Source organism: Centruroides sculpturatus, unplaced genomic scaffold (assembly GCF_000671375.1).
Source record: "Centruroides sculpturatus isolate CEXI.00-Female unplaced genomic scaffold, Cexi_2.0 scaffold1055, whole genome shotgun sequence".
Lineage (NCBI taxonomy): Eukaryota > Metazoa > Arthropoda > Arachnida > Scorpiones > Buthidae > Centruroides > Centruroides sculpturatus.
Window position 1 is genome coordinate 50,298 of NW_019385372.1, and position 22,564 is coordinate 72,861.

The following is a 22,564-nucleotide window of genomic DNA, read 5'->3' on the forward strand; positions in this document are numbered from 1 at the left end:
TGGATAGAATCATTGGAAGCGTTATACGATATTGTGTAGCTTCCACCAGCAGTTGGTGATCTGTAAAGTGCATGCATGAATGCATATAATCTGGCTGCTTGGAAGCTGTCCCATATTCAACAATACAGCACTTCCATTCTGCCACTGATATTGGAATATACAATAGCAATCTTATAGTTTTTTCACATACTTTGATTTAATTAAAATTAATATTTTATTATTATTATGTTAAATACATATTGCATGATTATTTTCATATTTTATATTTTAGAAAATACAAGGGAAGCAGCAGGCCACTGATCAAATCAAAAATTCAAAAAGAATGATGCCACATAAAAGATGAATATGAACGTATTCTCCGAGGAGAGCCATGCTCCACAAGGAAAAGAACAGATATCTGTTTTGAAGAGACTTCAAAACATAAGTAATGATTGTGAAAGTTGGCCAACCCTATTGGACTACTACTGTGCAATTGCCCATAATCTTTATAATATGCTTTTTCATGTGTTGATTTTTTCTTCTCTATTATTTAAAATTTACAGCATTATGATTACGACCCAAAGAGGGCCACTTAAGCAGCCAGAAATGTTCATTCAAACTGTGGTTTTGGAGATAGTATCTCTGTCTTGTAATGAGGCTGCAAATTTGAGCAACTTGTACCTCTATGTGTATAATTGGGAAATAAACAGGAATATTGAGATGAATGGAACAAATTTTTTCTATGTGGATATGCAAGAGAATGCATTTCTGACTAGAATACAGAAAACTTTCACAGGCTCTTCCAAATTAAAATAAAGTTTGATGAAAAAATTACAAACCTGATAATTTTGTTTACATTTTACTTGGTTTAGATGTTTGACAATGACAAAAATTGTGCATTTATTTAGGGAATCATGATTAAGAGCAATCGAACATAACTCAAGCAGTTTTTAGAGGAGTTTTCGTGGTGATGTCGGTTCCCTCAATCTCCACTTTTTCGTATATCCAGCGTCTGCCATTCCGGCACTCGTGGCCGCACTTTGGAGATTCGCACTTGGGACAGGGATAGTGACAACCGGGGCACTCTTCGTCCAGACAATCACACAGGTCCTTTTTGCTCTGGACGTGCACGCCCTTCTCGTCATAATGGTTGAGCGACCTGACGCTGAAAGAGGCCGGCATCAGTATATTCATTCCAATTCACACAATAAATAAATAATTAAATAATAATACTTGTCTTTGTATATTTTCCTGTTCATTTTTCTGGCTTCCCTGTTACTGGTTTCGGGATTCCAGTTTTCCATAAATTTTCCATTGGTCTCCGACAACCTTCTTAGTTGCCTCTGAGGGGCATCATCCTTAAAAAGAAAAGAAAGAGTTAATTGAGATGAACATTTTTATTTTTACTAAATTACTTTTTCATGTCTAAAATAATCATCATCATTATTTGCATGGGAGAAACTACTTAATACACTTTTAAGATAACAGTGTGTTCTTAATGGGTATTGTTGCCCAAGAGTTACACAAAGGTGCAACAAATCAAACTGCCGATGCTGTGCAATCGATATTTATTTAAAAGTTGCAATAGATTTCTTGCAAGAAAACATACTTATTGTTGATTGTCAAATGAAATTTGTGATTATTCTCAATGCATTTGTCAAATTGGTCAAAAGCACTCAATCGACAAAAACAAAATGGCACTTTCCTCTCCAAATAACTTGATTTCTTCTCTCAAAGCTATGTTTTTTCCACACGCAACACACTTAATATAAACTACAGTAGATCCTCCAGTTTTACAACCAGCACCAATTTTCTATTATCATACAAAATGACACATTTATGCATCCCTTTTACTATTTTGTATTAAACAATTCGAGCATCGTTTAGAGACCACCGAGCATCGTTTAGAGACCACCGAGCATCGTTTTGACCACCGAATCCGTGAGAAATCGGCTTGATTTGAGACAGTAAAAGCGGGGAGTCTGCAGGAATTAGGAATCGCGCAGCACAACAATTCTTCGATATTAAAAATTAATCATCCAATTTATAATAAGAAAGATTAACTGGAAAGTTATTACATTAAAAATGCCCTTCAGCTACAATTCGACTGAAGCATAAAAATGACCGATTTGGAGAATAGAGTAATAAAAACTCACTTTGACGGTAATTCTCATCACAGAGCCTAAACTTTGAATCGTTTCTAGCAGGAAAATAAGATAAAAACTATCAAATTTCGACGTTGTGCAGTTTATTGCACATAACGTGATAACTTACTTACACTTTATGCAAATTAATGCCGTCACTAAAGTTTAATTACGTCACTTGTAATACTTCCAAAATTCAAAAAAGCATTTAAATTTTTGCTTAAGTTTGGGATTAATCTCGTAATTCCTAAAACGGAAAAGGTAAACATCGATAGATACAAATACACGTGACTTACGTAGCAAAGCAACGTGGACTAAAACGTGTCGTTTTCAAAACAGCGCCGACACTAAGCGCCCCCTGGAATTTTTCTCTAAGCGAAAAAAAAAATTACACGAGCTCGGCCAAATGGAATAAAATAACAAATTTAATACAATATATACACCTAACGTATTTAAATTATTACTAAAAATACACAGTCACGACAATATGGTTCACTCTCATACGCTATCACTTTTCTTATATTTATGTATAAAGACGAATACCGTGTGACTTTATAAAACTGACGTGTCGATCCGCTCTTAAAGATCACGTGTCTTCCGGTATGGTCAATCTGAAAATTTAGTAGCTTTAGTGGTCTGACACTTGGAACTTCCGGGAGAAGCCGTCACGTCCTTGAATTCTCGGGTTTTTATTAATTTTTATCCTCGATCCACGTTCCGATTGGCGGTTTTTCCTCGTTCTCGCTTTCTAAGAAGTCGATCACTCGTTGCTAACTTGTAAGCGTAACGAGATATCGGCTTAGATTGCGGGAGAGGTGAAAATCCACGTTTAATTCGATACCCTAACCGGAGATGGTCGATCTTAGGACCTATATTCTTCTATTGTTTATAAATTCGCGTCGCGTTTTCATACAAAAAAATTATTTTAACGCGACTTTGAAGATCGATCTCGCAATCATCCAGACTTTAACACCCATATATTGGGCAAGAACGGATCTCTCACCTAGACATCTCTCACCTCGAACGTTAGGTATCATGCACACATCGATTTGACTAACTGCGTACAAGAGTTCATCGGAGAAAAGATGACCAGCCAGAATCTCCATATCAGAGAAAGAAAGAATGAGGGTTCGGACCTGTCCATAGCCTCACACAATTTTCAAAAATTGTAGACTTATAGAGGACTCTCTTGCTAACAGGAGCAAGACACTACTCATTTGAGGTTGAGAGCATATATTTCAAATTAAATAAAAAATATGATTAAAAATTGTAGCCCGGCATTGTGACCGTGCCACAATAAATCATTGCTCGTTACTGTTGTTATTTTTTAATTTCGTTTTATATGCTTTAAACGTCAGCAATAATAATAGTAACAATATCAATGCTGTGGTAAAATAGTAAAGTTACACACACAAAAAAAAGACAAAACTAAACTAAAATTCCAATGGTTTGAACTGTATCGTCTAGTTGCAATACCTAGCGTCTTATCTATCGCCGCTCAAAGATACGAAACTCCGAAGACTTATGACCCCGGATGGTGCCGAAAAGTGAAGTCGTGGTGATACTGCATTACAGCAGCAGCAGAAACAAAGAAACAATTAAATTAAAATGTCGCGTGCCATAAGCATTTTGGAAATTTTTCTATATCGTTCCTTCTAAAATACCAAAACTTCAACAATGGCGTAAGCTTAAGTGTAACTTCACCTCAAACTGAGCTGACTGTTATATCATTTGGTAGAACTGTAGGTTCCTGTCATTCTCAATTTTGTATTAGGAATTATTCGTCTATGGTTGAACATTTTAATGTGAGAAACGTGTCAAAATACAGTATACGATGTTTGTTTTGTGTTCTTGGAGCCATAAAATGTGTATATGCATATTTTGTTGCTCCAGAAATGTTTCTAGCAATTTCAATTTCCTTATTCATTGTTCAATGATTTCTCCATTGCAACAATACCAAACTGTACACTGGCAATTCAGTGCAGTTGGCATTACGATTACGGCAGAAGTCGTGCCAGTAAGCACCCAATATTCGTTAGACTTACTGGGAGATGTACAAGATGCCGGGTCCAATTTGAAAGAAACTGGTACTAGAACATGTAGCCAGGATGGAATTCTTGATGACGTGGCTGAAGGGTGTGGGAAACCTATAATAATGTGAACTATCCTCATCTGATCCTACGGGACAAAAGGAAGACAACAGCATGATGTATGGGAGCCGTTCCATAGGTGCTTAACCATGGTAAATTATAATAGTACCTGTGTTCATATTTCTGACTTACTGATTCAGAAGTATTGGCACCTCCTGTGATCTACAAAAATGAGCTTGCTGTGGAGAATGTCATCAAGTCCTCCTGCTGCAATGGGAGTGCCACAAAATCAGGACTGTCAGCTTATTTGCAGAGTACCACTGGGCAAAGGAGATACTTGTTCTTCCTTTTCACTGTGTGATAATGGCTCTTTGCAATTGTCTATGGCTTGTCAATAATGACTGCTTTGGGGATAAGGACATTGAAATAAAAAATGAGAATGCAAGAGAACCAGTTACAGGACAATCTCAGTGGCATAGCTAGAGGGGGCAGTCTGTCCCAGGCAGCACTTTTTTAACAACAGTAAAATTATAAACTATTCAGAGAGTTAACGATAACACAAATTATATGACTGTCATTGAAAAATGTTGTCTAAATAGGTTTGATGTGTATTATGTATTTCCCAAAGACAGGGTGGTAATTGACAGACCACTCCAGGTGGCTCAAACTGTAGCTATGCCACTGAACAACCCTGAGTATAAGCCCTAAGCAACATGAAATGCAGACAATGTTCAGGATAAAGCCCTGAAAACGAAGCAGAAAGCACTGGCTTCATTTGATGTTCACAAGAAAACAAGCTGAAAGTGACAAAAGTCCATTTGTGATTGATGACAGATTACTAGGTGCTTCTGGGTAGGTGAGCATATGGAACAAGTAGAATGCCATCCACTGCCACACATTGGAACATTTTGTACATCACCATCTACAGTGTCACAGTATGACAATGACCTGCTGCACTAGCAAAGTCACATTAAATGGTTTGGTGGGCTTCCAGGCACTGCATATAGACATTGCTATATTTGAGTGAACATACAAGATCATAAGCTGCAAAGTTACACAATATGTGACCCAAAGGATCTGTTTATTGAACAGTCACTGCAGCTTGTCATAAATGAGTTCCACATTGCATTACAGTATAAGATTTCTGGAAAAGAATTAAGGCCTCCGGTCAATCCTGAACACTAACCAGAAAGGTTATAAATGAGTTCATCTCCGGATGCATCCTCAACATCTAGGGTCAAAGGACAACAGCAGTAGCCAAAACAAAAACAAGACCACCCACTTGTATACAATCTACTTAACAATCAGTGAAGTGAATAAGTTTGTTTGGGTTAGCATTGAAATATCATTGGGATAGATTTAGACAATAAAAAGGAGTAAAAACGTAAGTAAATGAGTGAAGTTTTCTCTGGAATTTGGCAGTGAAAGTCAATCTTGATAAATAAGACCTTTAAAATACTTGTAATATATCAATCAATCAAAATATTTAATTCTTTCGAAGAAAGAAGGGAAGCCCAGACAAATTCTAGGAATATTAGAGTCAACAGTGAAAGGAAATTACACATTTTGTTAAATTAAGATATATCTTATTCACAGCACAAGTAATTTTATGTAAAAGAGAAGGTGCAATCATTGACCAGATGGGCAATCCATAATCAATGCAAGATTGAAAATTAGCATAAAATATGGTTTGCAATGATATTTTATTAAAAACGGGCTTACAAAATTTCCATAAAATTCCACGTCTGACAGCCAGGGATTTAACTAGTTTAATCAATTATCAATACCAATATGATTTTTGAAAGTAAGTTTGGTATCGAAAACTATGCCTAAATCACTAAGTTACGTAATTAACTGGATAAGAATTTATGTAAATAATAGGTAATGGAAAATTACAAATCAAAGCGTAACATATAATCACTGTTTTTTCTGTATTAATTTTCAGGTTTGCAGATTTAAACATATTTATTAATTACTAAATAGATATCAAACTGTAAGATAGATGGATCAGAACAGATTAGTTTTAGATCATCAGCATAAGCTATAATATGAGATTTAAGATTGTAAAAAAGTTCATTTAAATATAGTGTAAGAAAAGGCCCCTAAAAATAGATTTTATTTGGATACCATACAAAGGAACAAAATCAAAGAAAGTATAATCACCTATTTTGATTTTATAAGTTCTTAATAAGAAAAGGGCCTACCAGTGGCCAAGTGGTCTTCGTACCCTGAACACTGGGAGTTCGGTTGTGGGTTTGCGCCTCGCTCGGACAGGCTGGCCACGTGGATTTTTCCAGGTTTTCTCCATGTCTGTAACTCCTAAATAGGGGCCAGTTTCCCTTAAAAGACCTCCCAAAAGGCATCCCCCCTAGGCAGATTGCCCAAGTGTTGCATTGCCATAAATTAACAAACAATAAGAAATAATTGTTGAACCAAGAATGAATTGCAGGATCAATATCATATTCATGAAATATATTAAGGAGGATATTAGGTAATACAGAATAAAATGCAATGATTATATCAATATATACAATGTAACATGGTTGTTTATTTTCAAAATCATTAATTATATAAGACAAAGTTTGTAATAGATTTATTGTTGTTGAATAATGGCAAATGCCACAATGTTGAAAAGGAAGATGTTTATTAGATAAAGGAGAGTAAATTCTACAGTGTACACAGATTTCAAAAAGCTTTAACATTGCAGGGAAAAGCGTGATGGGTTGAACAGTGTTTTTATCCTTTTTTGGAATTGGAATAATTGTTGTTGATATCCATTGATTGGAAACATAACTAGATCGAACGTAATGAGAAAAAAGTTTGAAAAGTATAACAGCAGAAATAAATTGAACAGATTTATAAAATGCAGCTGGAATATAATCTGGACTGAAATTAGATGTATTAAGAAAATTAATAGCATACAAGACTTTGAAAATGAGAAGGAAAAAAAAAAAAACACACACATTTATGAAGAAAGAGTAAGTGGTTTCTAGTATAATATCACAGAGTTTCTGTTTAAGATTAAGATAAATATATATACTTGATTATCATGAAACATAAAAGTCTTATTAGGAGTATTCCTAGAGAACTTGGGATCAGAGGCAAAAGAACCGACTATTCTATTAAAATAATTAAAAAAAAGACAACGAACATTCCTTACGATATTGCTTTTGTATAACTCGATGTAAGTATAAGTCTCTTGAATTGCCAGATTTTTTCACTTGCACCGTTGTTTTCTAAGAATATTATGCCATTTTTAAGACGAACAGAAAACCATTTATATAAAGAAACATCAATTTTTTGTAATCTTAAATACTTTTCAATGGTCAAACTTAAATTATTATAGGTGAGATTGGTAATAACATAGACTGGGTCAAATGAGAAGATTCTAAGAATGACCAATCCATGGAGCATAAATATCTAGATGCAGACTTAACACTATTGAGGCTCCAGAGGCCTCAATAGTGTTAAGTCTAAGTCCAATTGACTATTTAGTATGAGTATTAAGTCCAATATCTTTTATTACTTAATAGTAAATATAGTTTGCCATTATTTATTGTTAATTATAAATAGTGTTGTCCAAGGCTGGATTATAGAGAAAACAGAAAAAAGATGGAAACTATTGTACATATGAGATAGCATTGGTTTCTTTAATTTTGATATCTTCGGAGTTATTTAAACCTTTTAAATGTAACTTTTATGTATGTTTTGTTTTTATTATCTTTATGAAATAACACCAACTGAAGAGGGACTCCAAATGAGTCCAAGATGCATTTTGGGTGTATTTAAATCTAAAAAGTACAGTACATAACATTGTATAAACCTTTATTCTATTGTAAATTTAGATAGATATAAAATTGCATTGATAAATCTTCTATTACACTGTTTATTCCAGTTGAAAATTACATATATTTATACAAAACTAGAATAAGTAAATTAATAAATCGGATATTGTGTATACCAGAGTATTTAATGAAAGTTATTGTACAGTCCGACTGACCCAGGAAGGAACTCCCCTTAAGCAATGGACTAGTTTATCGACAATTAGCAGGTGTAAAGGTGCATCATGTGACTGGTCAGCATAGTTTAACAGAAAATGATATTCACTGAGCTAAAACTATCTTATTTCAAAGATTTGATACCAGAAAATTAATATTTAAACATCCATAGTAAGGGTACCCTTAACTGTGGACAGTTACTTTTGATAAGTGTGTATTCTGTATTGGAATATTTTCTCTAATCGCTAATGACTTTTAAGAATAAAATGGCTAATAGTACAGTACCTAACGACTTAAGTTAATTGGTAAAACGGGACCTTGGAATATTGACATCCTGTTGTCTAAAAGCTATACTAATAAAATCCAGAACCAGTTGCGTAACTTTCCCGGCAAAAAGTTATTGTTAATTATTATAAAACAGTAAAAAGATTAATTTTGAGATAGAGATGAAGTTATAAATGCTAATAATGAGTAAAATCTTCATTAAGATCGAGGCCACTCGAGATACCACACGAAATCCTCCTATATCTCCCCACTCCCTCGACCTTTAAACCACAGAAATTTAACTAGCATCGATCCCCTAATACACAAACCTCTGCAGAATTTCAGAAACATTCGACAAAAGATACAGCAGTTATTAAGCTTCAAAGTGAGTGAACAAAATCCACCCCCTCGCAAACTAATATATAGAAAAATTCCCGAATTTCTTTTGCATTTTTCGACGTCGTTTCAAGGTTCCCGGATCAAAAAACGTAAAAATCTTGGGGTTGGAGGTCATATTTGACCGTTGTCATACTTTCCCTCTGATAATTGAATGTATCCAAGTGACCGCACGTCACGTGATTCGGACCACGTGGCTGTGGCACAAGTCATAGACGTAGCGTTTTTGTCGTTTTTTACGCATTAATTAATTCTATCCTCGCCTAAATACATTCATAACATTATTAATTAAAAAATACCAAGCAATCCCGTAATACTCTGTTTTTAGGGAGAGTAAAGGGGTTAAGAGAATATAAATTTCTATTGTTTCGAATATTCCTTTCCTTTTTGCCCCGGGTGCAAATTGGTGCACTGGTAAATATAAATAGTAGCGAGGACTAGTTAACCAAATTGCGCTATCCTACTCTTGTGTGTGGTTGTCTTATTGCCGCAATTCTATTATTTTACGACGAGTGGCGAACATTTTACTTTTGGGCACAAATAAGTATCCCGGGCAGGGAAAACGTGTGAAGCTAAGACATAGAGACAGGAACAAATATTTGCAAGACTATGGACCGATTCAATTAGGCACTCCGGGCGGAAAAATCTACAACATAGTAGTGGGATAAGGTGCGGACAGATTCAGGTAAGCTCTACTGTTTAGTACAAAACGTTGGCATCCGGCCGCTTTGGGTAACGAAACTTACCCCTTTACTCTCCCTAAAAACAGATTATTAACGGGATTGCTTGGTATTTTTTAATTAATAATGTTATGAATGTATTTAGGCGAGGATAGAATTAATTAATGCGTAAAAAACGACAAAAACGCTACTTCTATGACTTGTGCCACAGCCACGTGGTCCGAATCACGTGACGTGCGGTCACTTGGATACATTCAATTATCAGAGGGTTAAAGTTAGACAGTGAAAGTGATTAATCCGGCAATTATTCATACTCGCCAGTTAGTATTGGTAAATATGATAAATCGTACTTAATTTACTGGGCATTATGCATAATTGCCAGTCTTAATCCAACCAATAGGAGTTTACCGGTATGTTTTTATGATAGTTCTGTATAGTTGACAGGAGTTATATCAAATATTTTTATGAATTTTTTTAAATTTACTCTGCTCTCCCATCTTGTATTACTTACGGATTTCAATGTTAAACTAGTGATATTACCATTTAGTATGTCGTGTCTATAAGGGGATGCAGAAGAAAACGTGTACAATTCTTGTACAATGTTAAAAGATTAACTGTTACTTTGGCAGCATCATTTACAACTAAATGTAATAAATGAGATGCACGAGGTACAAAAAAAGCCCTAGAATTTATATTCCTTAAATTAACGATTTGTGTGTCTGTTGTCATAAAAATGTGTCTTTCCACTTCTTTCCCAAGAATACAAATATTCAAGAACAAAGTAACCGGTTTCGACTTATTTCTACTTAAGAAATAGTTAAATAATTAAGCGATTAGGGAATTGGGGACATAAATAAAACACTGATGAGAGCCTAAATTCTACTTAAACAAAAGCTTAACCGAACCAATCTCTATCCGAGTACAGTGGGGACTGATTTCTTGGGAATATTAGATGTAATAAAGAGAGAAATTTTTCCAGTTCAACGAGAGTGACCGAGACGTTGTAAATTTTGGAAATTTCCGTGGACATCTGGTCCTAAAACGAATTAGTTAGAAAACAAACGACGGACAATCAAGTTTAACACATGTAGATTTTTACAGATTTTTTAAAATTTACAACAATCCTGTCGCATCCTTTGACGTATACTAGTGATGCGACAAAAGAGGCATTTGACATTGACCAGTATCGGCACCCTGGGGATTTGGCAGCCCTCGTGCATGCTAACACTTCACACCTACCATGACCGTCTCTAATTCCATCCATTAGCCACTGGTAGGGAGTTATTTGACTAAGTGGATTGTTTTAAGATTTAAAAAGTAAAGAATATTTTGTACCAGGTATGTATCTAACATAGACCTTAGACCATCACTGAGGCGCAATTAACTGACTGCCCCTTGAAGTCGGCTTTTTTCAGAAACACAGCTTCCCTATCATTAAATGTCACGGCACGCCAGTGATATTTTGAAATCATAAGATTAATTTGGATTACTTAATTTGAAATCCAAGATATAAATTAGACTAATTTGTATGTACCTTAAATGTTGTTCAGTCATATTTTTCACGTACCTGAGAGATAATAAAATTTTACAAGGTAGAAATCCTCAAGGTATAAATCTTCGGTAAGAATCAAATATTTACGAAGGAATAATAGAAGAAAAGATATTTCTAAAAAAATATATACTCTTAACCTCAAATTAGTAATGTCTTGCCCCTATACATCATAGCAATAGTAGTCGAGCCGGTCATATATCTAAGAAGACCTTTCGGGGTGGGGAATTTTTAAATTGAAACATGTCTTCCGGTTTGCATTACAAGTTTGTATATATCAGGGTCAACTGCTCCTAAGGTTTTTATATCTGGTCTTGACTTTTATCTAACTCCGTTGTCGAGATTAAGGAACGACAGGATGGGCTTCGATTAAGATATGAAATTTAGCATGATGGCTTGTAGGTGTGAGGCCGGGACAACACACCCGACGGGAACCGCCTGTCGAGCTAAAATCAATATATCGGTGACTTATTACGTAAATAGGACCGGTGTGACCAAGGAACGGGGTGCGAGATGATATAATTGTCGCATTCCAAATCTAATTGACAAATCTGCGATCGTCAATCGTGAGAACGATAGAGGGATCGACTGCCGAGGTAACTTTGGACGGTCACCTTACAAAGTTCAAATCGGGACCTGCTGACACTCCTGTAGAGGGGGTGGTGGCTGGGACAGCTGCGTCTTCTCCGGGACAGAAAAATAGACATTAGGAAAAATTTACGGGTCCGTCATCTGGGAAAGGGCTTACCCCGACTCCGGAGGGGAACGGCAAGGATGGGGATGTTCGGCATCACGAATCTCGCACGTGACAACAGACCAGGGACCAATAGAACTGCAGGGGACCAGCATTCGGACCAACCAAAATCTCGGGATTTCGGGAAGAAAAAGGTTATAAAAGCCCGAAATCCCAAGGATACGGGGAGGTTGGGAGCGAACAGTCTTGCGGATCAACAGGATTGTCCGAGTGAGGGCGAACACATGAAACGGGACCGATAGAGGAACAAGGGGACCGAACTTCCCACGACAAACCTCTCCATCCGACGGGGTGCTACGAGGGATTCTGCCTACTGACGGAATTGGATTCATTGGAATCGTGCACAACGTGAGCCCAGCTGCCACTTCCTCCTCCACGGGGATCGTCTCCCGAGCGACTAACGAAATTTGGAAGGATCCTCCATCGAGTGGGTACAACTTCTCTAAAGTTGGACAGTGTAATCCACCTATCTGTAAGCATGTTTTTACCAAATAAACGTGTTAATTGTGGATTTACGGTCTCTCTGCGTCCAGCAAACCACTACCCCCATACGGAAAAGGCTTTCTCGCGTCATCCTGACAGATCGCGGGCAAAACGAGTGTTATAACCTTTAACTGAAAGGTCAACCCCACAAGGGTGTCTATCTTGGGCAACCATACCTAAAACCCCACACAGTCTATATGAGGAGCATTGATGCTATTACATTTTGGTTTATAATTAAAGGTAGACAGGATGGAGATATAGGAATCATGTGTCATATCCTCAGTGTGGTCGGACTTAATGACTATTTTACTCGTTATTAGCATTCACAATTTTTTATAAAACTCGTCTCTACCCTCAAAATTAAGCTTTTTGTCATTTTAAATAGTACAGTAAAACCTGTTAAAGATGTTCTCGCCTGAGATGTTAGAATGTGTATGGGAGCACGATTTAGTTCAACCATTCTGAAGCCTAACAACTCCTGCATTAAACCATCCGACTCTGATTTAAAAACCACAGAAATTATTAGGCTTCGAACCGGGTGAACAAACTCGTGCCTCACATACAGTAACATCTATACATACAGAAAAAACCCAAATCTTTTGCATATCTCGACAGTTCAAGGCAGTGCCGTAACTAGCCATTCCTGTGCCCTGTGCAAGAACTTGCATTTAGGCCCCTTAATTAATTAGGTTTGGGAAAATAATGAAAAAAAACATGTGCATTTTGGGACCCTCTTCCAAATGGGCCCTGTGTGAGTGCACCTGTTGCACCTGCCTAGTTACGGCACTGGTTCAAGGTGTCCTGAGTCCAAAAATGTACAAATTTAGGAGAGGGTCAATTTTGACCGATCGCTACACTGTCTCTGTTATATAACAGCCGGGAAAGTAAAAATTATCAAATACCTATTTATATATTGACTGTGCCATTACTTAGACGAGTCTCTTAGCTTTGGAATAAGTTTTTTATGTTCTATCTTTATTAGAAGTAGATTTATTGAATCTTTTATTCTCAAGTCAGAATTCCCGGGCCTATTTTGCTAACAAGTCCACCCCAGGTAGGAGTTGGTAAATTTTTACATGATTCCATAGCCGTTATAAACTTTCGTTTTATTGCAGTTTCGGTTTCGTTTTGCGTCGTATTTATAGAGGATGAGCCACGAATAACTTGCAGGAGAGCGATGCTGGGAAGTCCAGGGGCATATTAAATTCTTCTCATTTGTATTATTAATTAATTACTCTTTAATCAGTTTTCACTTATTCAACCATCAACACTAAATCCTGGCACTAACCAATTAACTGATGCATTCCTCTTTTCTTGCATAATAAACCCCAGCTCCCATCATATACAGCATTAATTTCTCACCTTTGCTCGCCTATGGACAGTTGCTTGTGACCCTGTATTAATTCATTGATTTTGATTGTTATTTTTCTTCAAAAAATACTTATTTTAATGTGTTTCTTGTCCAAATCGAGAGATGATGTAGACTCTACCGTTCCATTCTAATTTTATTTATTAAGTTCCTGAGAACAAAAATTTCTAGTATTGTTTTGAATATTTCTCCTCTGATTCTCTCTCTGATTTGTTCTTTGAGTCAGATGTAAATTAGTGGCTGCTACAGAATGGGCTGTATTGTATTGTCCCATTTGGCAGTTACCAAACTGATCTGTGAGCCACCAATGTACAGTACATATGTCCAAGAATGACAAAATGTGTAATTTTGCCTGTATAAAACCTGCTGCACCAATGGTAAGTCATTTGTCCATTGTGAAGTTTATGTCAGGTATCAGCTACTATTTGGAGTATTGCCAATGCATATTGGATCAAGAAGCTGTGTACTCCAAATTTCAGGGCAGACATTTAGGGCAAAATGCACTTTGTGTCTTCTATGTTGTGTGCATCATGGAGCATGCTCTTCCCAATATGACTTCAATGTGTTCCATTCCAGGAAAACAGTGCCTAGTTGGCCTATGATATATGCCAAATAAGTTATGGTTTCATTNATACAGTCGACCCCCCTATAAGATCATTGATTTTTCCGTTTTATCTGAATTACATGTTGTACGAGTCACTTAGATTTTACAAATATGTGAGCCATTCACAGTCCGGCACACGTATTTGTAAAATCTAAGTGACTCGTACAACATGTAATTCAGATAAAACGGAAAAATCAATGATCTTATAGGGGGGTCGACTGTATAACATTTCCTTATGTTAAATAAACAATAACAATATCAGCAATGCCGTTCACATCAAGAGAATAAAGTTGAATGTATTTCGATAAATCATTATAGGCAAAGTATTATATATATTAGAGAAAAATTCAATCTTGAATATTGTACAATGTAGTATTGCTTATAGTCAAAATGTAATTATAAAAAAAATGCTTGGAAATCAAACAAAAGTAAAATACAACCCCCAATCTACAATTTTTCACAAGTAACATCTACATATAATTTCTACTTTATTGCAGCACAAATTCAGGCACATTATCTAGAATTTGTGATCCAACAGTGCTTTTGAGCCTTCTGACAAGGCTCAGAAGCACTACTGGACCATGAACATTCTAAGAGTTCCAAAAGCAAGAACTCTAAGAAAGTAAAACACACAAGAAATAGCATGAACAGTGAATCAAGGTTATGGGGAATCCTGGTAAATTTTCAACTGTCAGTTCCCAGAAATTTTTTAAGCTTCCAAGACTTATAATAATATTTTATATAGATCTACAAGTTTTGCAACTAACAGCTATTGTCATTCTTAATGAACTAAAATTTTCACATAAACAGCCGTGTATGCAAAATAGACCCTAAGGAGCTTTTGGGAAGATTTGACTATAACATTTTTTTCACAAAATATTCTTAATAAATCAGTAAAAACAGTTCAGTATTTCATTCATAATATACTTTTCAAAAAGTTTAATATTTTTTGTAGTCAGTTATGTTTTTGTTCCATTAAATATGAAATTTAATAATATGTATGTAATAATAGGCAAAAATCATTTATGTTTTTTACTTCATTTACATTAAAAGAAACGTGCTCATACTGATCCATTAAATTCATAACAATAAATATTTCAATAAATTTGTTGAATTTTACTGACAGGCACTGACGTTATTCAAAGATGAACATAACAGCTAGAGCATGTAGAAATATTGCAGGAATAGTTTTTTTTATAATTTATTTTAGAATTCATTATTATGTTAAAAAAATATTTAATCAATTTTTTTGTAATTGTTTTGAAAATTCTAAACAAAGTAGAATTTTATATTTGTGGTTTGTGGAATTGCCCACTCGTTCAAATATTTCCTGACGATTTATTGATTCCCAGTGCTGCTATTTCCATCCTTTTATCCCTGTGACAAAAAGATGTTTGTGACAATTTTAAGCTACATATAGAGAGTAGATATATTGGTTTACAGATATTTTTATAAATAAAAGTAAATAATTCCCAAATCTCAATACTTTTTGAGAAATACTCTATGGCACTTCCCATTCTTGGGAAATCCAAAATCAGGAAATTTCAGAAACTCTAGTCGCCAGATCTGATAATGCCGTGGGCTCGTGGCGTTGAATTTTTTGTGCTACTTTTTTGCCAATTCTAGTTCGGTTTGACCATCTGGCATAATTGCATTCTAATTTTGTCAATGTTATAATTCTAAAGACTTGTTTTGAATGGAACAAATATTAATAACAGTAAAATTAAATTTAATAAATTTTCACTGCTCTGCAGGTGATTGTCCATACACAGACAACAGTCAGAATCTGATTTGGTTACATTTTACGGCCAAATGTCCTTCCTACTCCAATTCCTGAATTTGAACTTGCGATTAACCAGAACTATTAAGCTGCACTGGGAGTATAGAATTTTCACAAGAATTTTAAGTATGACAAAAATGCTTATACTGACAGAAATTTATAGCCCAATCACATTGTTTGCTTATTGTTTAGGTTATTATATTGCCTTCATCTTTCAACTATTGAAAGCTATTTGAATCATGTTTTCATATTGTTATCAGAGATAGTGACATAACAAGGATTGAATGAGCTTGTGTGAAAGCAGCTATCTCTATGGGTTTTAATTTAATATGACTTCCATATAATGTTTGAGTGCATTAATCTTATGTGAACTCCATTGGCTTGTCGGCCATTGTCCACCACACGTTCTAAACTCCAAACCATTATATACAATGCAAACTTTTCTCTTTTCATGTTTACAGTATTGCTGATACTATGTTTAACTCTCATTCTGTACAGTACAATAAACAAAATCATTAAACAATAAATTTATCTCCATCAGTTACGATCAATACATTTTTTTTCCATAATAAAAAACTTAAAATTGAAAAATTTAATTTCTCAAAAAGAGATTTGAAAATTATAATACTGTAATATAGTTTTTAAACAGTACATGAATTTTACAAATAAATAAATGAATAAATTTGTGAATTATGTTATCATACATAAATTATATGAGTTAAGAATATGTTATTTCATATCATAACTACTGTATACAGAATTAAGCCGAACTTCCTGAACAAATTCAATACAAACAGCTTTTTTTGAGGAAAATACTTTTTACTAACGTTTTCACTACAGAAAAACTGTTTAAATTAAATAATTATTTAACAGAAAATGTAAAAATGATGAAATATTTTTAAACTAGTAAATGTATTATTAAAATAGAATTTCTAATAGTTTACAAAAAACTTTTAGAAACAGAAATCAAAAACAGAATAAATTTTATTGATAGAAAAAAAACTTTTATTAAATATAAAATAACAATACACAGTAAATATTTAGTTTTTTTATATTAATACATCAGGAAATATCCAAAGACAAGTGATTTTCATCCCCCAAGTAATGAAAAATTAGAAAATTTTTTCATTTTAAGACAGTTCCATAATTTTGATAAACAGGAAAAACAAATATAAAAACTATTTTCAAGGTCTCTGATGTTCATTTTCAATCCACAAACATTTAATATGAAAATTAACAACTTAAACATTAAAATTTAAACAAATTTTAATGTTTAAAGTACAATTAAAATTTGTTTTTTCAGGTCAATCCACAACAAAACTTTGAACACTCAAAAAGATTTTCTAATGTATTTAATGTAAATTATTAATTTTAAATGATTTCAAATCATTGTGTAAATAGTTTTATCTAATATTTGAAGTTTTCAATATGTTAGACATATTTAATTTTTATAAAAGAACTGAAGGTGTCTTAAATGTTTCTGAAAGCAAAAATACTCTATTTCAAATAAAATTTATTGTTTGGTACCATTAATTCATTAACAGTTAGAGAATTAACAAACTAAATTATATACAAATTCAATTTCAGTCATTTTTATTTTGTTACTTGTTGACAATTTACGAAGTCAAAAAGCAAATGTGTAGAATAATATGTCACAATTACTTCTACAAATCAGAATTCTTTTGGATGCAAGGTACTTAAAAAAACAATATGAAATAATTGGCAATGTAATAACATTTTTCTTGTCTGAAAGCAAACAATTTTTTCAAAAATATGCAGAAAGCACTGAAAGTTAATTGCTCAGATATGGTAATTGGCTAATTAATAAAGTTATCTTTTTTTTTAAACCATCATTCATTTTTTTAGGTTAATTATTATTTTTTAAATTTAAAATTATTAAATCTTTTTCTGATAAAATATATATTTACCAATTATTCCAACTGTTGGAGAATTAATTGTCACATGATGATTAATCGGTGAAGGAACCGATCAGTACGATTAACGAACAAATCGACTCTTACCGTGTATCAGCGACACCCTACCTATTTGCTTTCAAACTATCCTTCTACAAACAAAAAATCTGAAAGGAATCACCAGTCCAGGAGCGAATTTCTACGAAATACGAAACTTCAAATACCGAAGTGACATATTGGGCATATTGTCTGTTATATGGTTTTAATATAGACAGATACAGCAACAACATAGTTCAATTCATCGTTTTGTTTATCCAGCCGTGGGAAAGCCATTTTACCAGGCGACACTCAATGTCAACACGATGCTATTTTCAGACATATTTAATGTACATGTTTAGTTCTGCACACTATAGCACAGTACTATAAAATGAAACTGTTTACTAATATATGTATAATTTACAGATTATAAGGTTGTTAAGAATTGTAGTAGATAAAACTAAGGAACAATTGTTGGACGTGACTAGCTAAACCAAAAGAAACCGCGACTATTTTGGAGGTTACATTGATCACATCATCACTCTTAGATTCGCGATTCCTTTCACTTTTTTCACTCGTAGAACCGAGACCGCAATCTCGGCAGGACGTCCCGACGAGATTAGATTTCGCCAACGAACCATATTTAATCTAAAAGACGCAAGATAATAGTAAATATTCTTAAGTGTAACAAACTGATAAAATCAAAAACGCAACAAATTGAAATGTCTCATATAGAATAATAAGAAAAAATACAACTACAAAAATCACTTATCTGTATCCTAAGATTATAATGAAATATATAAATATAAAATTACTTCCCGAAGATAAATAAATATAGAAGAATTAACAAGAAGTGGATTCTATACACAAATAGGAATTAAGGTATGCGTTCACTTTATAAACAAAAAGAAGTAATTTTATGTAAAGTTGTTCACATTAAGATTTTATAATCAAATTAGACAATTTTAGCATAAAAATTAGCTTTATTTTGAAGAAATTTTGAAATTTTTTGGGGACAAGTTCTTTTTGGTTAATAACTTATTGCTTGTGTATATTATGTATTTGTATGTATATATATATATATACATACAAATACATAATATATGTATTTATTATACACATAATATATTATATCAGTGCCGGCCCGAGGCAAGTTTTAGGATGGAGCGAGATCCTATTATGGCGCCCCCTTGGTTGCCCCGAATTTATACCCTTTAATTTTCTTTACCACTGAGGCACCCTCTAGGACTTAGCACCTGAAGCGGCTGCTCCGTTCGCCCTATGATAGGGCCGGCTCTGTATTATATGTATTTATTATACACACACACACACATATATATATATACACACACACACACCTTATATGTCTGATAGAATAAATGTAANAAGATTCTAAGAATGACCAATCCATGGAGCATAAATATCTAGATGCAGACTTAACACTATTGAGGCTCCAGAGGCCTCAATAGTGTTAAGTCTAAGTCCAATTGACTATTTAGTATGAGTATTAAGTCCAATATCTTTTATTACTTAATAGTAAATATAGTTTGCCATTATTTATTGTTAATTATAAATAGTGTTGTCCAAGGCTGGATTATAGAGAAAACAGAAAAAAGATGGAAACTATTGTACATATGAGATAGCATTGGTTTCTTTAATTTTGATATCTTCGGAGTTATTTAAACCTTTTAAATGTAACTTTTATGTATGTTTTGTTTTTATTATCTTTATGAAATAACACCAACTGAAGAGGGACTCCAAATGAGTCCAAGATGCATTTTGGGTGTATTTAAATCTAAAAAGTACAGTACATAACATTGTATAAACCTTTATTCTATTGTAAATTTAGATAGATATAAAATTGCATTGATAAATCTTCTATTACACTGTTTATTCCAGTTGAAAATTACATATATTTATACAAAACTAGAATAAGTAAATTAATAAATCGGATATTGTGTATACCAGAGTATTTAATGAAAGTTATTGTACAGTCCGACTGACCCAGGAAGGAACTCCCCTTAAGCAATGGACTAGTTTATCGACAATTAGCAGGTGTAAAGGTGCATCATGTGACTGGTCAGCATAGTTTAACAGAAAATGATATTCACTGAGCTAAAACTATCTTATTTCAAAGATTTGATACCAGAAAATTAATATTTAAACATCCATAGTAAGGGTACCCTTAACTGTGGACAGTTACTTTTGATAAGTGTGTATTCTGTATTGGAATATTTTCTCTAATCGCTAATGACTTTTAAGAATAAAATGGCTAATAGTACAGTACCTAACGACTTAAGTTAATTGGTAAAACGGGACCTTGGAATATTGACATCCTGTTGTCTAAAAGCTATACTAATAAAATCCAGAACCAGTTGCGTAACTTTCCCGGCAAAAAGTTATTGTTAATTATTATAAAACAGTAAAAAGATTAATTTTGAGATAGAGATGAAGTTATAAATGCTAATAATGAGTAAAATCTTCATTAAGATCGAGGCCACTCGAGATACCACACGAAATCCTCCTATATCTCCCCACTCCCTCGACCTTTAAACCACAGAAATTTAACTAGCATCGATCCCCTAATACACAAACCTCTGCAGAATTTCAGAAACATTCGACAAAAGATACAGCAGTTATTAAGCTTCAAAGTGAGTGAACAAAATCCACCCCCTCGCAAACTAATATATAGAAAAATTCCCGAATTTCTTTTGCATTTTTCGACGTCGTTTCAAGGTTCCCGGATCAAAAAACGTAAAAATCTTGGGGTTGGAGGTCATATTTGACCGTTGTCATACTTTCCCTCTGATAATTGAATGTATCCAAGTGACCGCACGTCACGTGATTCGGACCACGTGGCTGTGGCACAAGTCATAGACGTAGCGTTTTTGTCGTTTTTTACGCATTAATTAATTCTATCCTCGCCTAAATACATTCATAACATTATTAATTAAAAAATACCAAGCAATCCCGTAATACTCTGTTTTTAGGGAGAGTAAAGGGGTTAAGAGAATAGAAATTTCTATTGTTTCGAATATTCCTTTCCTTTTTGCCCCGGGTGCAAATTGGTGCACTGGTAAATATAAATAGTAGCGAGGACTAGTTAACCAAATTGCGCTATCCTACTCTTGTGTGTGGTTGTCTTATTGCCGCAATTCTATTATTTTACGACGAGTGGCGAACATTTTACTTTTGGGCACAAATAAGTATCCCGGGCAGGGAAAACGTGTGAAGCTAAGACAGAGAGAGAGACAGGAACAAATATTTGCAAGACTATGGACCGATTCAATTAGGCACTCCGGGCGGAAAAATCTACAACATAGTAGTGGGATAAGGTGCGGACAGATTCAGGTAAGCTCTACTGTTTAGTACAAAACGTTGGCATCCGGCCGCTTTGGGTAACGAAACTTACCCCTTTACTCTCCCTAAAAACAGATTATTAACGGGATTGCTTGGTATTTTTTAATTAATAATGTTATGAATGTATTTAGGCGAGGATAGAATTAATTAATGCGTAAAAAACGACAAAAACGCTACTTCTATGACTTGNTATAATATATATTTATATACATTTACTTTTACCAAAACTTTTGTGTATTTGTATGATAAGTAATTCATAAACTGAATCTTATAATTTATAAAAATATGAATATTTCCTTCTTACATCTGTCTCTTCGTCCGAATCAGATCTAACTTGGATGCTTTTCATGTGATTTAACGTTGAATTAAGTAAACATTTCATAAAGTAAATCGAACAAATTTATCCTCCTTTTTTAAATCAAATCAATACAAGCGCCGTCTGCTGGAATATTAATTATATCTATTTTATATAACACAATTAATTTTCCATCAAAATAATAATTATTTAAAATTTTAAATTATGTTTAAATTTATACACATTATTAATATAACTTGAACGTATTCGTTAAGTTAAATTCATAAATTAAGGAATTTTATCATTGTTGTTATGGCTGTTTCTAAATTACAAGCAGCTTAGTAAGCAAACCAATAGAATGATTCGTTTCATATAAAACGGTCTTCGCTATTGGTTGACTGTCGAATTATCGAAATGTCATGGAATGAAGGAAGACATCAAAGAAATTTTTTTTAGTGTAGAATCTTGGAATTTCCGAAACTTTAGAGTAGAATCGTTGTTAATTACTGTTTGCAACTGCTAATTATAAATAGTGATGATGAATAAATAAATACCTTATTGTACAGTTCTAAGTAGCGGTTAAATCGTGACCCGATGGCGTTTCGAAAATTTGAATTTTAGCCAACATTTTGCTAGTCTTACTCCACTATGCGAGGGCCGGATGGAGGAAGATTCGGGCGTCGGCTTACCATTCTGGGGGATCCGCCATCGAATCGGGCCGAGTAACTCCGTGAAACTTTTATGAACAATGTGCCTCATCACCCGGCTGCCGCCGCCATTGTGGGCCTGGTCGATATGAGAAAAAGTTCCTCTTAGTTTGCACGGGGCGAAATTTCCGATCGGACCGCCGTTTCTATCCCTTATTGAATT

General features: G+C 34.1%; 1 protein-coding gene across 4 annotated transcripts; it reads right to left on the reverse strand.

The window, feature by feature from the left end:
• Window positions 1-219: 219 nt before the first annotated feature.
• On the reverse strand, window positions 220-21,841 carry LOC111638270 (ARL14 effector protein-like). Of its 4 annotated transcripts, XM_023383946.1 has the most exons (4): window positions 2,258-2,375; window positions 2,136-2,179; window positions 1,213-1,337; window positions 220-1,144 (listed from the first exon to the last, which is right to left on the reverse strand). In XM_023383946.1, the coding sequence occupies exons 2-4, from the start codon at window positions 2,151-2,153 to the stop codon at window positions 919-921; spliced, it is 369 nt and encodes a 122-aa protein (XP_023239714.1). In that variant the 5' UTR covers window positions 2,154-2,179; window positions 2,258-2,375; the 3' UTR covers window positions 220-918. The 4 variants fall into 4 exon arrangements, with proteins under 4 accessions (XP_023239714.1, XP_023239713.1, XP_023239715.1 ...); XM_023383945.1 differs by lacking the exons at window positions 2,136-2,179; window positions 2,258-2,375 and adding an exon at window positions 21,704-21,841; XM_023383947.1 differs by lacking the exons at window positions 2,136-2,179; window positions 2,258-2,375 and adding an exon at window positions 2,420-2,487.
• Between the last annotated feature and the right edge of the window lie 723 nt (window positions 21,842-22,564).